Here is a 17496-nt window from a genome sequence, read left to right on the forward strand (position 1 = left end):
TCTCCTATGCTCTAAATTAGTCAATAACCTTCCATGAAGACATTGCACTAGAAAGGTGTGTATCTGTTGGGGGCCATCCCACTTCCACGCAATAGCCCATTTTCTGCTTTGTTGTCCTATGTAATTTGGATAATCTTCCCACAACACCTCATATGTTGATGCTACACTACAAACCCCTGAAGTTGATTAGAGACTTATTTAAACATTATGTTTAAAAACTCTAATGATTGGATGTTGAATAAGAATGTGATTAGGATTGTGCTGAATGTGAGGTTTCCAATTGGACCAATTCCATAACCATTGTTGAAGGCAACAAGTTATTTTCAAATGGAGTGAGCTGTAAACACGATATTGCCAATTTCCCGTATCATTTTGGGGTGGGCAGTCAAAGTCTCCCACTTGGACAAAGACCCTACTGTACAAAAACTTACAGCATTACTGACAGGGAATTTTAAAGCTCCACCAGCAAGTCTTTATGTTTGTTCCAGTGTCTATATAATTGTTGTTAGCATTACTACAACTTCAATGAGTCTCGTTTGCTTTTTCAAGAAAAAAAAAAAAGGGTGGGAGCAATGTCTAAAATTTAATTTTAGTTACCTGATTTTAATTACTTTAATATTTGTTGTAACTTTTGTAAAATTTCACATTTTTGTTTCATATTAAAATGTTGTATGTGTTGTTATCATACACTTTTTAGTTGTATATTTTAAATGCAACCATATGTTTTAAGATTTCAGCCATATAATATATCGCTACATATTAATTTTGCTATAAAATCTTATAAAAAAGTATAGTTAAATTGTCCCAGACATTGACTACAAGTGCGCAACTTTAACTAGGGCCGGCTCTAAGGTAAAGTCAGAAAAACCCTTACTCTAGGTTCTAAATTTTCATAGATTACATAATTTTATAATAATATAATTATTATATTAAAAATTAATATAATTAATAAAATATCTACATATCTCTCCTACCTAATAAATATTTATTTTCTCTCCCTTCTTACATCTCTATTCATTCTCAACTACTTATATTATTTTCCAATAAAAATGTGTGAAAGTCAAAATAATTAATAAAATTACATATTTTCTCATTTTTCTAATTATATGCTTAATAAATCATAATTTTTTATCACTTTCCAATTGCTACAATCTATTAATTCGCTAACTATTTTTCCTATTCTCAATCAATTAACTATAATATGTATTTAATAATATCCCAACTATTTCTCTTATTCTCAATCAACTAACTGTAATTTGTATTTAATAATATCCAACCCTTTTTTTATATATATATAACTATTTTTTTCAATTTATAATATCTACCTATGAATTCTTTTTTCCTCATTTTCTCTTTCTTTCTTAATTTTAATAATAAAAAAGGCCTCATTTTCTTAATGGTGGCATCAAGAGGGGGAGATGAAATTGGAAATTGGCTATTAGGCTTCACATATAATATTGGCATTTCCTTCTCTCTTCAAGCAGGCTCTATACTGGGGATTAAAATTGTGCTACGATTGAGGTTTTAGGAAGGTTCAAGTTGAATAGGATTCTTTACTTACTATTCAAAAGATCTCTAATCAAAGCTCATAGTTTGATCTGAATGCACAGTTACTTAAGCATATTAGGGAGTTACTTCAATAGGCTTGGGTCTACACCATAGTTCACATCCATCATGAAGCAAATCAATGTGCTGATTGGATGGTCACTCACCATGAGAATTTACCTTCGAGGTTACACATTTTGGATTCTCCACCATCTGGTATTAGACCATTTTTATTCGTAGACACTCTTGGCGTTTCTTGGCCTAGAATGATGTAACAAGTTTTCTTTTTATTTGTTTTCAATATATATATATATATATATAACCTCATTTTAATATTTAACTTTATACCTTTTGAGTTATATATTGAGCCGTCCCTGACCTTAACCTAAGGCAACAATTTTTATGGTTATAATTTTTTCTGCAGCTAAAGGTTAAAAATGTTGTAGTAATGGCATTTAATGACTTAAATTCCATATATTTTTAAAGTAACTAAAATTATAAATAGGCACTAGATATATATACTTAGGTCAAATGTATTTTGTAAGTAGCTATTTTTTTATTTAAATAAATACATAACTTGATATTCTTAGAGTCATGCCTTTTTTTTAAGTATAATGACAGTAAGCACTACATCTTTTTGAAGAAAAGATTGATAAATAGATAAGATAAGATGATTGTTTAAAAGACATCAAATGGTGTATGCGTAACAAAAATGCAGATATTGACAAGCTTAAATCATTCGTATGAGAGGCCCACTTGATTTGTGAAGCCCATATTGCTTTAACATGTACCCCAAAATTTTTCTATTTTGAAATTTGTAAAAGAAATAAAAAGGAAGAAGCTTAATTTGTTTACTCAATTGGTATTTACTCACTCATTAAAATTGTGAGTTGGATGTTTATAATTAATTTGTCAATAACACTTAAGCATATTAGCAATTGAATTATTATTTTATATATAGTTAGAGTCTTAAAACTCTACTTAAGTGGGATTAGAAAATTTTTTAGTGCCACATGTCCATTAAATTATTATATTATTTTATTAATTCTCTTCAATATAATTAACGAGGCATGTGATAACCTTCTAATTGTTTTTATAAAATATAAAATTTCAATTTATTGATAGTGTATGTGACAATAATCCATTAACAATATCTCATGTTAAAAAAATTCTCCTTTTTTTTTTAATAGCCGAAAATCGTATTTGCTAGTTATATAATTTTCTGGACCATGAGCTTCTCTGTTTCATGTGGCATTTAATGTCTAATAGAGACCACATTAGAATATTATGTACCAACTAAAGAGCCAAATACTCAGATATTATTTAGATATTATATAATACTATTACTTAGTTAGACTATCATATCTACTTAAGAGTTAAAATTCCATATAACTTATATAGTTTTATATTATACAAAATTTTTCTTTCTTTTAACAAAGATGATTTCAAAGTCATACCTAATTTAACTTTTGCATTCTAATTTTTTTTTGGTCATTTTCAATAAATAACAAAAATTTAAAATATATTAGAGAAAACAAAAAGTAAAAGAAATCTTGTTAAGCATAGGTTTTCGTGTGATTTTTACAATAATTATGAATATTTTAATTTTTAAATAATATATTATAGTTGTTATACAATTATATAAAATAATTAATTACGTAATACATAAATCTATCTATGAGATTTAAAAATATTTTACTTAACTCATTATTGATTCAAATTTTTCAAAGGTAGAACCATTCACCCAATGACCTAAAACCTTGAACGAGTCGTTGTTTGCCCTAATTTTGTTAGGTACGCTTCGAATCCTTTGGTCCCCAAAATCAAACCACACCGTGCATTAAATTTAAATGCAAAGTTGCGGAAATAAGGGGTTTAAATTAAATATACTACGAAATATGGAAGTAATTTGATCAAGGCTGTGACAGATCAGTTCTTCCCAAAATTAAATGGTATTAAAGCCAATATAACTATTACCTAAATTAAAGCAAGCGAGTGTGAGCGGTTTACATTTTTCAAGACAAAAATTTATATATATAAAGAGCTTTCATTCATAAACGACCGCTTTCAAACTAGGAGAATATACTAAATTTGCATTAAATATCCTTGAAGGTAGGAATTGATTGACGTTAATTACTCTATATTTATGTTCTTTGTTTCTACTTGTGTTTAGGTTTTGTTTTCAGCTAACCCAAACTTGAAGCACGGGGGAGAAACGAGAGAGAGAGAGAGTGTTTGTTTTTTATACATATTAAGGTCAACTTCACGCCGTCGTATATACAGAGACGCACAATAATCCAATGGCACAATTCCCATAGGCTTTCCTTTCCACTCCCCTCTCTCCGTGGTGATTTGTTTGTGAGGTTTGCAATATCCCTGTTGCATTGCCATTGCTTTAACAACACCCAATTCCCAGTCTCTTTATCTTCCTACTTTCTTATTATACAACCAGAATCACAGAATTTGTGAGCTCTCAACAACAGATTCCTCTCTCTCCCTTTTCTCTGATCAGAAGTGAGGAGAAATTAAACGATGGGTCTTTCTGCTTTTGCAGCAGTAGTTTTGTTTGTTATTGAATTTTGGCCGCAAGTGCATGGAAGCAAATGTGATATTTACAGAGGAAGATGGGTGCATGATGCTTCTTATCCTCTTTACAGATCAACCGATTGCCCTTTCATACAGCAAGAGTTCAATTGCCAAAAGAATGGTCGACCTGACCACCTTTATCTCAAGTATAGATGGCAACCCACTTCATGCAACTTGCCAAGGTATAACTTCTTTTGTATTTTTTTTTTTTAATTATTAGTATTTGTGACATATTAAAAACTATTAATTCTTAGACTCAGGGCCAGCCTTTGGGTGAAGCCACCCCAAGCAAGGGCTTTATGCCCCCAATTTAGAGAGGTCTTTTAATTTTATAATATAATTAATTATATTAAAATATATAAAAATTAAAAAAATGTAAAAGTAAAATATAATTAATAAAATTACTTATTTTCTCATTTTCTTAATTATGTGTTTAATAAATCTCAATTTTCTATCTACTTTTTTAATTTTTAAAATGTTATATTATTTCTAATCAACTAACGGTCATATGTATTTAATCATCTCTAATAATTTATTTTTTTCTCACTTTATTTTTCTTATTTACAATCAACATATTTAATGATTTTTAATAACTTTTTTTTCCTATATATAAAACCAATTATTTCTTTTTCAATGTATAATATTTATTTTTGAATTTTTCTTTCTCATTTACTCTTTCTTCCTTCTTCCTTTAACTTTAATTTTTCTTCAAATAATACATAAGAAATCTGTTATGTTATTATCTTAATAAAGCCGTGAGTCTCATTTGCAGTTTGCAATAAGTATTCAACAATTAAGTACAATTTTTTTAATATTTACAGACTTTTTTACTTTAATTTAAAATTTATATTATATTGTTATATTACCTTTATTTTATGTGATAGTTGATTTATTTGAATTAAAAATTTTGATTGTTGATTTTGTATTAGCTATTTAAAATATATAAAAATTTTGCATATCAAAAAGCTAGAAAAATAAAATTTTAATAATTTTTTAATTTTAATAAAAAAAAGCCTCATTGAATATTTCGCTTTAAGCATTTCAACTTATTAAGCCGCCGCTACTTAGATTTAAATCTATCTCTTAATTGTTAATTTAAGTCTATCTATCTTATGTGTTTTCTCAAATGTTACAGTGTTTTTTTTTATTATTTACATATATATTGGTCTAATTTAGTATTTCTAATATTCCTTTTCCAATTTAAATAATAATAGTTATTTATCAAAAAAGAAAACGATAAGTTTTAGCCCAGTGGTACTATGCCTGTTCTTATTGCTCAATGGCCCTATGGTGGTGCTCTTATTAATGCATCATTACCCCCACTAGATTAAGTGGTTCTTAATATCTTCTCCTCTATATATCTATAGTGGTCCTATTAGATGCTTTAATCATTTCAGTTTCAACTTCAAACATTGATAGCAACTTCGGCATATATACATATCTATATATATATATGTATATATTATAATTATCTTAAAGTTTCGTGTCACAAAGTTTACTAATTAATTTAACTTGAAATTACTATAACATTTTTTGAAACCACCGTTTACTCAATTTTATTTACAAAGATAATTTGTTAAATTGAAACAAAAAATTAGGGCTTTGGCTTCTATGCTTAACTTTTTTTTGTTTATTTTTCAAAGTATCTATCACACATCATGCATGTAAGACCTACTTAGGAATTGTAAATCTCATGTATTAAAAAGTATGAGAAATTAAGAAAAGCAATTAAGGAGAGTTGAACCAAAAGAGGCCAAGTACTATTATGCTGCCAAATCATGCTAAAGCCTAGATTAATTTTGAATTAAGCAGGTTCAGTGGCAGAGACTTCTTACGAAGATTTAAAGGGAAGCGCATCATGTTTGTAGGTGACTCACTGAGCTTAAATCAATGGCAGTCACTCACATGTTTGCTTCATAGAGCCGTACCACGAGCCAAGTACACCTTGCAAAGAATAGGAGGCCTCTCCACATTCAACTTCACAGTAATCTTATCCATCTTTTTCTTAACTAAGAAGAGTTAGTGCTTGATTTCTTTGATGTTTGAAAATTGATATTATATATGTGATTCTAGAGTTTGCCGGTATGATACTCTTTGCAGGCATATGGAGTGTCAATTATGTTCTCACGCAATGCATTTCTTGTTGATATTGTCAATGGAAAAAATGGGCGAGTTCTAAAACTCAACTCAATCGGGAGTGGACAACTTTGGAAAGGAGTTGATTTGTTGATCTTTGACACGTGGCATTGGTGGCTTCACACCGGCAGAAAACAACCGTGAGTTTTGCAGCTAGCCCTTGGTTTTTACTCCTATAAAAACACTTCTTGCTTATAATTACAGCTAGCATTGGAACTATGGGTGTATTTGATGTTGCAGATGGGACTACGTCCAGGACGATAAGATAACTCGCAAAGACATGAATCGCATGGTTGCGTATGAGAAAGCATTGAGGACATGGGCCAGATGGGTGAAACTCACTGTAAATCCTGCTAAAACCAAGGTGTTCTTCCAAGGCGTCTCCCCTGATCATATGGAGTAAGTTGTTCCAATCACCTCTTATCAAATTTAATTGGAAATAAGATATTCTAATCATGGGCATATGGAGAAGTTGGGCCTTTGAAATCCCATTCTTACATATCGGATTGACTTGGTGAACTCATTCTTGTTGTGTTAGTTCGAGGGATTGGGGTGATCCAACAGCAAAGACTTGCCGAGGGGAAACCCACCCAGTAATGTCAAAGCGGGGCTATCCAGGAGGTCCACACCCAGCCCAAGTTGTTTTAAAGAAAGTGTTGCGAAGTGTGACAAAGCCAGTTCATTTGCTTGATATAACAAGCTTGTCGAAACTAAGGAAGGACGGACACCCTTCAGCCTTTGGCTACGGAGGCCGCCGCGGCACAGATTGTACACATTGGTGTCTCCCTGGAGTTCCTGATACATGGAACGAACTGCTGTTTGCAGCTCTCATCCACTAAGGGGGGTCGCCTGGTAGTTAATTGAAATATACATATATATATAGAGAGAGAGAGAGAGAGAACAAAAAATAAAGTTATTAGAATTGCTAGGTAAAGCTGCAGTAAAACAATCTGGAATATGAGTAAAAAGATTAAAGTGTGACCTGATAATTTGTCGTTTGTAGATTATTTTATCACTATTGCTTAAAAAATCCTTTTATTACACTTTTGCAATTCTAGCCAAGCTATTTTTCCAACAATAATAAAAGAAAGCAGTAAGTGACTAGAAAAGTTAAAAAAATTTAAGACATTTATTTTAAAAAATTAAACAAAAATTTATTTTTAATTACATTTAATCAAAATTTTATATTTTTATTTTGTATCAAATAAACATTTCTAACTAATAATTAATTAATTATTATTAATTAAAATATTATTTATTATTTTATATTATGTATTTTGACATGATAATGATGTGAAAAGTAAAAATACAACATGATTATGTAATCATGTCACATCAACTAGTACATCATTATTTATTATAATATGTTAGTATGTTGCATTAATATCATATTTCATAAAATGATAAGTGATATTTTGATTAATAACAATTAATCAATTATTAATCATAATTTATTTGATTTAAAGTAAAAAGATAAGGTTTTAATTAAACATAATAAAAAAAAACTTAATTTTAAATTTCATGAAGCTCATTTTCTTATGAAATGAATTGCTAATTTTCAAAAAAAAATCCGTGAATAGTTCAAAGATTTTTTACATATTATGTCAAAAATTAATTAAAAATAATTTTTATATATCCATGTGTTTTTGGTGTGTGTATATAAAGATAAAGAAATTGCAACATAATTTTGTAGCAAAAAAGGAAGAAATAAATCAATACCCAATTTGTATGAAATTAAACGCGTGGCCGAGTAGGCGTTAGAAGGGGTTAGGTCACAACTTGAGATTAGGGTTGCTACAAATTCAATTACAATAGCTAATATAATTACCAAAAATAATTATCAGGCCATACCAATGGGTCGAATTTGTGGATCATGGTGCAGACTTCAAACCCTGAGTTATATTTGAGCCGATAACCTTGCGAGGCCCAAGAAAGGGATGGACCCGTCCAAATGCAAGTGTTGAATTTGGTTCCTTTTAACTAAAGATTGCAATTAATTTTAAAGGGTATGAAATTAATGAAATGTAGCGATTACTTTTTATACCGGCAAGATTGTTAATAATGATAAGATTTAAGACTGTGGTAGGAGTGAGATTGAAACCAATGAATGGAGTATATGGGTTCGCATATATTAGTACATAATTCTTTAAATCTAACGGATAAATTTGATCCGTGCAGCTCGTTTGCTTGGAAACTTGGCTGTGCTATATTGTGACATGTGACTCTTACACTTGACCATGGGTTGCGTACTTGGATTTGCTTGGATAAGATAATCAATAATGATGTTAATGGGTTCAATTTTCTTTTGTATTTGGATGTACTACTTGCTAGTATTAAGCCGTTGCTATTGGGCCACATGATATGCTTTTATCTTATGCTCCTTACAAACTTAAATAACTTGATAAGTTAGTATTTTCTTATGTTTAAGCAGAGACAAATTAATATACATATTGTGAAATGCTTAATTTTCCACAAAAGTGTCATAAATGATTATAAGAATAATGGATTCGGGACCATGCAAATCATTTGCTTTATATATATATAGCCTTTGCAAAACCGCAAAGCCACCTTGCAGGATTGCCAAAGCAATGGGATAATTAGTGATAAGCATGTTCATGATCAGCACTTGATGATTTGGCTCCAACCTCCAACATGGCTTGAAAAACAAGCTTTCTGATTATTTTACATTTAATGGACATGCGATCCCATTGAAATCTCATTTTCCATGAAAGTTAGCGAGAAAGTTAAAGGTGTGAAAGAGAAAAACGGAATCACCAACGACGTTATAGTGCAGGGAGAAATGGCCCATAAATAATTTTGCTCTTTGACTTTTTCTCTTTATAGACAAAGCAAGACAAAGCATTTGCTTTGCGAGCTCTAATTTGGTAAGAAACAGGGAATCCTAATCTCGGTAACGTGGCATCTAAAGGGCGATGCCACGACTTTTGCAACTTTCCAAAGGCTCAAAAAAGATGGACGGTTATCTATAGACGTATAAAATGAAATGAAAAGAGGTGCACTAATCGTAAACGGAAAGTGCGAAATGCTCTTTCCTTTAATGTCCAATCAGACATTACATTAACGAGTATAATCAAACATAACTCTCTTTTTTTATTCGAACAATACATTAATTAATAAATTAAATATTTAAATATTAATTAAATATAACTCTGATTACAATATTAAATATGAATTTAATGTTAAATTCTGTGTGAGAATATTTTTTCTTGAGATTTTGAGGACTGATTCCAGTTCATAGTTGGTAATTAAGATTGTAATCCTAAGAATCAAATCTTAGATCTAAAGAGGAATAAAAACCATTAAATTATTTGTTGGTTGTTATATAGTTGATAATCCTATAATTTATAAATGTTTGTATAATAATTAAATAAAATCTCACCTTGTTTTTTTAATATAAAAGAATGAATCAACACTTGAAACAATTTATACAAGATAGATGCCGACGCGTCTATTTTTACAAAGGCGAATAAATTTCTATCAAATATACCATCAATAAAAAGTCTAAGTTGGGTAATAACGTTTTGCAAATAAAGCAGGATTACAATTTTGTTTTTTTTTTCTACTGTGGGTGTGTTCGGGTGGTCAAAATATGTCATCTTAAATTATGCAATGATAAATATGATTACAATATAGATAAAAGATAAATTAAAATAATTAATTAAATTTTTTAATAAAACCATTTTAAGTATAAAAACTAAATACAAACTCAGCATCTGAGCATTTGATTTATTAATTGGTGCATAATTTTTTTACTCATTTTATCGAAATTAAAAAAAAACACTAAATACAAACTCAAACATATAATTTTATACAAAAAATACATAATATTTTTAATTTAATTAAATAAAAAAATAATTTTATTTCCATCATGTTAATAGTATTTATTTCTCATGTAAGAAATTAAAACACACAAATAAAATATGTGTGTGTAAAACTTGGAAGCATGTCATGTACAATTATGTTTACTACAATTATCTATCACAATAAATAGTTACTTCAGATTCATATTTATAAGTATGAATTTTATATAATATTTTGATGAACACTACATAATTCATGATTATGTTGGATGATTATAAAGTATGATAATTGTAATTGATACGTTCTCAGATGTTTTTTTCCTTTTGAATATCTAAATTACATCAGCCCGAAAGCTGGAAGAATTGTTTATTAAATAACAGTGGGCATCACATTTCGAGAGCAAAAATTAAGAAATTAAAAAGAAAAAAAAAACAGAGAGAAATCATGTTCCAATTGAGTTTCTCAATCCTACAAGAACACTATCACATGAAAGATTCCAAAGATTGGGGTGTTGGAATGTGAGAACTCTCCAGGGAACGAGGGAATAGAGACAGGTGTCTAGATTTTGTCCAGATTTAGAGAAAGTTTAGGTCAAGCACAAGCACTACCAAGGGGCAGCACCAGCAACCATCCTGGAAAAAGCATTTGCTTTTTATCTGACAATCAATTTGTCCCTCACCTCTCAGGTAGAATTTCACATCAATGACCCCAAACTCTTATCTCTTTCTTTGACATTTTATTTCAGCTTTCATTTTCATCTGGACAACTGAACGGCCCTGCATTATGCAAATGGAATAAACTTTCATCTAAGATCTGATGCTAAAAAATAATCAAACGCCCATATCTCGTGTTAGGTTTTGTGTTCAAACTTCAAACTGCTGAGTTCAAGATATTGTAATAACTGAAAAAGTGTTGCTTTTTATCTTCTGATTGTTTTGTCTTGCATGCCCTAAAGAACACAGAGATAATTAGGCAGCAGTTTGAAACGAGCATGACCGACCATTTGAGGGTATTTGAGTCATTAACTTACTAGCATTAAAAAAATTAATTAATCACAATAATAAATTGGGGTCTGGCATATTCTTAAACTTCACCCCTTTCGCAGTTCCACACTGTTGTTGGTAGTGAGTAGTTCTCACTTCCATCTCTCTCAACTTCCCATACCCACACTTCTCTGTCCCTTACGACTCTCCTTTGGGATCAAAGCAAACCCAAATGAGCAAATGAAAGATTATTGCAAAAGAAGTCCAGAAGGGAGAAAAATGACAGCCCCAAGGGCAAGAATCATTGGATCATCACCATTTGTTCGTGCAATGGTGATGATGATGATGATATTTTCAGGGTTTGTTTTAGTGGCAGAATCAGTAATAGGGGTAAACTGGGGGACACTGTCATTCCACAAGCTGAAGCCATCAACCGTGGTGGATCTGCTGAAGGACAACAACATACAAAAAGTGAAGCTTTTTGAAGCTGACCCATTAGTGTTGAGAGCTTTGATGGGGAGTGGGATTCAAGTCATGGTTGGGATACCAAATGAGATGTTGGCTACGCTCAGCTTTTCCCCTGCGGCTGCTGATTTGTGGGTTCGTCAGAATGTCTCTACTTATATAGGCAAAGGTGGTGCTGATATCAGGTAATTCTTGTCTTTCTCTAAGATTTGCTACTTATTTCTCCTTTTTGCTTGTTGAGTGAAAGGTTGCAGAAAGAACTTAAAGAAAGTAATTTTTTCTGTGTTTGGTGTTTGATTTTGCTTTTATCACCTTCAGATCAACTATATAAAAGCATAAGGATAATGATCCCTTAGGTGAATCCGTATATGTTTTGGCATCTTTGTTTTCCAAGCTTTTCTGGCTACCAAACAGATTAGGCTCGGTATAGATTTGTAGAAAGATTGAGAAAACTTTAGGCTAGATTATAATAGATTAGAAATTATATGAGAAAATGAAATAATAAGTTTAAAGTAGTTTTAAAGTAGTTAAGAATTTTTATATGGACACACAGGAAAATAATCGGTGGGGGGGGGGGGGGGGTTTATATATTGGAATAAGCAGATACTTACTTAGTATGTCATCATTTATAATAGCTGATAACTGGGGAAGATATTTTGCTGTATGCTTGGTTTTAGTGCTGGAAACCCCTTGTGTAAATTCAGCTGATAAATGATTCAAAAAGTTTCTTGTATAGGCTAAAATTTTTTTGAATATATTGTTAATCTTCTCAGTTGTTAAATGGGTCCAACAAAGGAATCTTAATTTGGTGATCTTAGGAGAATTTAAATAGATTAGCATCCTTTAGTAATTGCATCTTCGAACTATGTTTAACCAATCTAATGTTAGCGGTGTCCTCAGTATGGATTTCTTATAGGCATATGCAACAGCATACTGCCTTACAACCACAACAGTTAAATTACTTTATCTGTGAAAGCTGTGGATTGCTATGCCAGAGTTCATATGCCATTCCCCATAGCAAGCTGCGTGCACAACTCCTCATACTATAACCAACACAACATCATTGATGTGATGGTATATAAAATTTTATCCATCCTTGATAGGTTATTTCATTAATACTATTTTGATATTTGGATTAAAGTGTCTTCTTTGTCACTGTGGTCGTGGTCTAAGTGATTGTAGATTTACACTCAGAACAAATGATGAGATGGAAAACCTGGTGCACCTAAGCTAAAATATTCTTCTACTTAGATAGTGAAGACAATAGAAGGTAAAAATTTCTTATCTGTAGGCATTTGTCTGATAAAGATAACTAGAAGCAAGGAAGAAGGGAAGTTTTGTTTCTTTCTTAATTTCTTTTTCTTCTTTTTTTGTTGGTTGGGTTTGGTTGGTCTTTGGATGATGTAGTTGTGTAAATGATCTTTTTGGCAATTGAATGCACCCCTATTCTCCCATATGTAGTAACTTTTAATAATTTCTTTTGCACCAAGGATCATAAAAAGAAAAATGAGCAAGAATACTTTTTCTATGGAAAATACTTAGTATCTCAACCACTGGAGAGATTAATGAGGCAAAATAACCTCAAGTTGGATTTCTTACTCTTCCTCCATTGGCATCTATGTAATGCCAAGTTCTGAATCTTGTAATTCAAGAATGTACATGCCTTGACAGCCTAAATAAAATTTATCAAGCATGTTCCCCTTCTATTGAGACACCTGAGCTGGATTTCCGATGCATGCATCTATTGCTTTGAAATTAGCCTAATGTTTATCAAAGCAGTGAGTTGTAGGAAATCCAATCCGAGGTTACCCCATTTCTGTAAAATTTTTATATGCTAGTGTGGCTAAATTGTTGCACATCTTCTAAAGTTATTTGCTTCTGGCTGGATGACAGGTATATCGCTGTAGGAAATGAACCCTTCCTTACAAGTTACGCAGGTCAATTTCAGTCCTATGTAGTCCCTGCTATGGTCAATTTGCAGCAGTCTTTGGCCAGAGCAAATCTTGCAGGATACGTAAAGTTAGTAGTCCCTTGTAATGCTGATGCCTATGAATCCAATGTTCCTTCTCAAGGGGCATTTCGACCGGAGCTGAGTCAAATTATGACTCAACTTGTTTCTTTCCTAAACTCAAATGGTTCTCCATTTGTAGTTAATATTTATCCATTTCTAAGCCTCTACGGGAACTCAGATTTTCCACAAGATTATGCATTCTTTGAGGGTACTACACATCCTGTTATAGACGGTTCCAACACTTACTATAATGCATTTGATGGAAATTTTGACACATTAGTTGCGGCCCTCAGTAAAATTGGATATGGGCAGATGCCCATAGTCATTGGGGAGGTGGGTTGGCCTACAGATGGAGCGGTTGGTGCAAATCTCACTGCTGCTAGGGTTTTCAACCAAGGCCTGATCAATCAAGTGCTAAGTAACAAAGGAACCCCTCTTAGGCCGGGTGTTCCACCTATGGATATCTATCTTTTCAGTCTACTTGATGAGGGGGCAAAGAGCACTCTTCCAGGAAACTTTGAACGGCACTGGGGGATTTTCTCCTTTGATGGCCAGGCTAAATATGCACTAAACCTTGGTTTGGGCAACAAGAAGTTAAAGAATGCCAGGAATGTTCAGTATCTCCCATCTAGATGGTGTGTTGCAAGCCCGTCTAAGGATCTCTCTGATGTGGCAAATCACATGAAAGTCGCTTGTAACGTCGCGGATTGCACTACACTTGACTATGGGGGATCATGTAATAGCATTGGAGCAAAGGGAAATATTTCGTATGCATTCAACAGTTACTATCAGTTGCAAATGCAGAACGAACAAAGTTGTAATTTTGATGGACTTGGTGTGGTCACTTTTCTAGATCCTTCAGTTGGTGACTGTAGGTTTCTTGTTGGTGTCACTGATACCAGTTCAAGTTTTAGACCATATCAAAGGTGGGTAATGAGCTGGATTTTAATTTTATGGCAAGTTTGGGCCTTTAGGATATGAAAAAGACAAAGCAGTTTCTAGGCGGGTTTTTCGGGGTCCCCTCTTATGAAGCTGATAATGTCAACATAGGATATAGAGCGCTAGAGTCATTTATATATTCAAATGATTGCAGATTATTGTAGTATATCATTGTATGATGTAAGAAAAAGGAGACTCGCATACGTTAAATTATCTACTCATTGCCTTGATTGATATGCAGAACTACCTTTCTTGATATTTCATATGGATGCCGTGCTTGTGCATAGATCATTATCTCAACGAGACAAACCCTGTTTTTGCATGAATGCGTTGCGGTAGGGAAGCTTTTCAAGGCTAAGAGAACATGGATACCATGGACGAAGAGTCTCAAGTTTGATGTATTCTACAGCGTTGCTAAACAAAGTGGGAAGAAGAAAAGTTAATTTCTTTTCCACAGAAATTTTTAGCCCTGTTTTCTTGTTTGAAGCCGGTGCTATTATGATGTTTGAGCGTCAAAAACAAATCCAAGGCAGGATGGTCAGCAAAATCACCCGTCAGATGCTACTAGTGCCACACCAGTCGTGATTGTTCGTTCTTATATATAAATGATATGCAGGGCTCTAATTCCTCACAGAACCATCATAGAGTATATATCTACTGAATCATAAGCATATATTCAAGGACTTGAGCTGGAATTCTTCCTCAAGTACAAGAGTTTGAGAGCAGTGGGAGGACAAGGCTGTGACTCGGTCGGGCAACTTAGTCATTGGACCGAAGAAAATAGATATTGTTTATAGTTAAACTAGGAAGGGGATTCAAACTCAATGGCTCGTGTTGGAAGGAAGGTATGGATGCCATTGAAGAAACACCTTAGTCGCCTGTATCATCCAGTCTTATATTATTTATATACGGTGTACTGGTTTTAATTGGTTTTTTCAATTGGATGGATGGTGCCCTTTGAAGCTGTAAGCCAACTTCTGGTCTACAAGGACGAATGTGTATTTCCGAGCAATGATACATGGTTTGGCTCGTTTACCAATTTTGCATTGATTATTTCCCCTGCATAGCATCTTCCTAACAGAACATTATTGTTGATTTGCAGAAAAAAGAAGCCTAGTTAATGTAGGTGTAGAACATCCTTACTGAGGAAAGAAGAAGAATTGTGAGAAGAACCCTTCTTTCTTAGAGAATGACGATCCAACCTACATTAATTTTTACTAGTACAATCACTTGTAATGAAAATACATGCTACATCAGCAACGAGTTATAGTCTAATTGATGGAGAAATTGATGCCTCAGTTCTAAATGCAACAATCATCACCACAACATACTTTCCCACAGCGAATCATCGGTTTCCAAATGAAAAAGCAGCAGCGACAGCCTGCAAATATCATGAATATCATGACCTTAGGAACTAGCAGAAGCACCAGCATTGAAATTGTAAGCAAGAAAAGGGCGTATACCTTGGGGATGAACACCTTGTTCAAATGATTCCGGACGAGCACCGGCAGTTGCATTTGCACATAAAGTAATGGATGAAACGACTAAAAGCCACATGAGACAAGTGATCAGAATGGTTTGCCTTCTTGCCATCAGTCCTTCCAAGCTCGAACTTGATGATCAACTAATTAAGCATGGCAGACTCATATCTTTCACCTCTATTTATACTAAAAGTAGCAACACTTTGGAAATAAAAGATAATCAGATAGAGACGTACATTTTCTTGAATTTTTATTTATCAAAGAGATTCATAACCATGGCTTGATGACATGGAGTTTGGCTTTGCATGCAACTTTTGGTTGCCATTTTTGACTAAGAGTCAGGTCATTCTTGATTAAACCTTTCATCTATACTATTCAGTTACATATATGAACTCGTAACCCCAGCTTATCCTCTCTTGAGACCATCATTGAACCACCACAAATGGAAGAAACGGGGCAGCAACGTCCTCAAACCATATTGATAAACCTCAAGGACAGATCGAATCTATTGACTATTGAGATCCACAAAAGTCAGAAGAAAACGTTGTATTTACATCTAAATTAGGACCATTAATTTGGGACTTCGCAGAAGAAAACATAGTTTTTTGTCGGGAATAATCAAGTAGAACTATATGCTTTGAACATAGCACTAGCCAACAACATGCTTTTGCTCCTACTTTTATAAAGCATTATCTTGATAGCCCACCATGTTCTGTGGGCAAGCTTTCGAAAACTTGGTTCTTACCCTAATATTTACAAGCCCCATTTGCAGTTGCACGCTTTGACTGGTGTATTGACCACAGCAAAGAAAGCAAGCATTGGTGTTTCATGGAACTTGTTATGAAAACGTTTCTGTGTGATCCATTTGTACATGAGATTAAAATTAATCTAATTAAATTTTTTGGAGATCCAGATCCGACTTAAAAATATTGTTTGTTTTGATTAAAAATTATTTTTTAAAAAATCACTTTACAAGTGTGAATTCAAGTTTTTATATATACTAAAAAAACGCATAACATAATTGACGAAATCAATTAAATCCACTCAATTTTAAAAAATTATATATATATATATATATAATTTAATATCTTTTGTTGAACTCACTAAAATTAAATTAAAACTTAAAAGAAAGGGTCACAAGTTAAGTTACATCTATTTTTTTAAAAAAAAATTCAAATATATAAAGTAATAATGAAATGAGATCAATAAAATTTGAAATTTTCATAATTCTATTTTTGGTAACAACTAAAACTTGATTTAGCCATTGTTACCACTTTTTCTCAAATATTAAAAAAAATCCTTTTTAGACTTCTTTCTACTTTAAAATAAAAGATTTGGTTAAAAATTAGTTAAAATTTTATTTTAAAAATGTCTTATTTAATGCACTAGTTTCACTAAATTTAAAAACAGACAATCGATAAATTATAGGAGTTTTTTATAAATATAATCTTAAATATATATATATATATATATAGACACTCTTTTAATATTTGCCTAAAATTTTTATAAAAAAATCTAAAAGAAAATT

General features: G+C 32.2%; 2 protein-coding genes and 1 long non-coding RNA gene across 3 annotated transcripts; 2 read left to right on the forward strand and 1 right to left on the reverse strand.

The window, feature by feature from the left end:
- On the forward strand, window positions 3745-7314 carry LOC18612108 (protein trichome birefringence-like 43). Its single transcript, XM_018115265.1, has 5 exons — window positions 3745-4313; window positions 5944-6115; window positions 6232-6407; window positions 6508-6666; window positions 6806-7314. The coding sequence occupies exons 1-5, from the start codon at window positions 4078-4080 to the stop codon at window positions 7104-7106; spliced, it is 1044 nt and encodes a 347-aa protein (XP_017970754.1). The 5' UTR covers window positions 3745-4077; the 3' UTR covers window positions 7107-7314.
- LOC18612109 (glucan endo-1,3-beta-glucosidase 5) lies at window positions 10502-14745 on the forward strand. The gene is made up of 3 exons (XM_007048713.2): window positions 10502-10775; window positions 11195-11722; window positions 13431-14745. Exons 2-3 carry the CDS (start codon window positions 11313-11315, stop codon window positions 14527-14529), a joined length of 1509 nt encoding a protein of 502 aa, XP_007048775.2. The 5' UTR covers window positions 10502-10775; window positions 11195-11312; the 3' UTR covers window positions 14530-14745.
- Window positions 15489-16208, reverse strand: LOC18612110. The gene is made up of 2 exons (XR_001926178.1): window positions 15951-16208; window positions 15489-15868 (listed from the first exon to the last, which is right to left on the reverse strand). It is a non-coding gene; the product is annotated as an uncharacterized LOC18612110 (long non-coding RNA).

The sequence above is a fragment of the Theobroma cacao genome, chromosome 1 (assembly GCF_000208745.1).
Source record: "Theobroma cacao cultivar B97-61/B2 chromosome 1, Criollo_cocoa_genome_V2, whole genome shotgun sequence".
In the NCBI taxonomy this organism is placed as follows: Eukaryota; Viridiplantae; Streptophyta; class Magnoliopsida; order Malvales; family Malvaceae; genus Theobroma; species Theobroma cacao.

Coding starts and splice junctions, on each gene's coding strand:
- LOC18612109 (XM_007048713.2), top strand. CDS start 11,313: ATGAAAGATTATTGCAAAAGAAGTCCAGAAGGGAGAAAAATGACAGCC. Junction 11,723..13,430: donor AAAGGTGGTGCTGATATCAG/GTAATTCTTGTC, acceptor GCTGGATGACAG/GTATATCGCTGTAGGAAATG.
- LOC18612108 (XM_018115265.1), top strand. CDS start 4,078: ATGGGTCTTTCTGCTTTTGCAGCAGTAGTTTTGTTTGTTATTGAATTT. Junction 4,314..5,943: donor ACTTCATGCAACTTGCCAAG/GTATAACTTCTT, acceptor TGAATTAAGCAG/GTTCAGTGGCAGAGACTTCT. Junction 6,667..6,805: donor GTCTCCCCTGATCATATGGA/GTAAGTTGTTCC, acceptor TTGTTGTGTTAG/TTCGAGGGATTGGGGTGATC.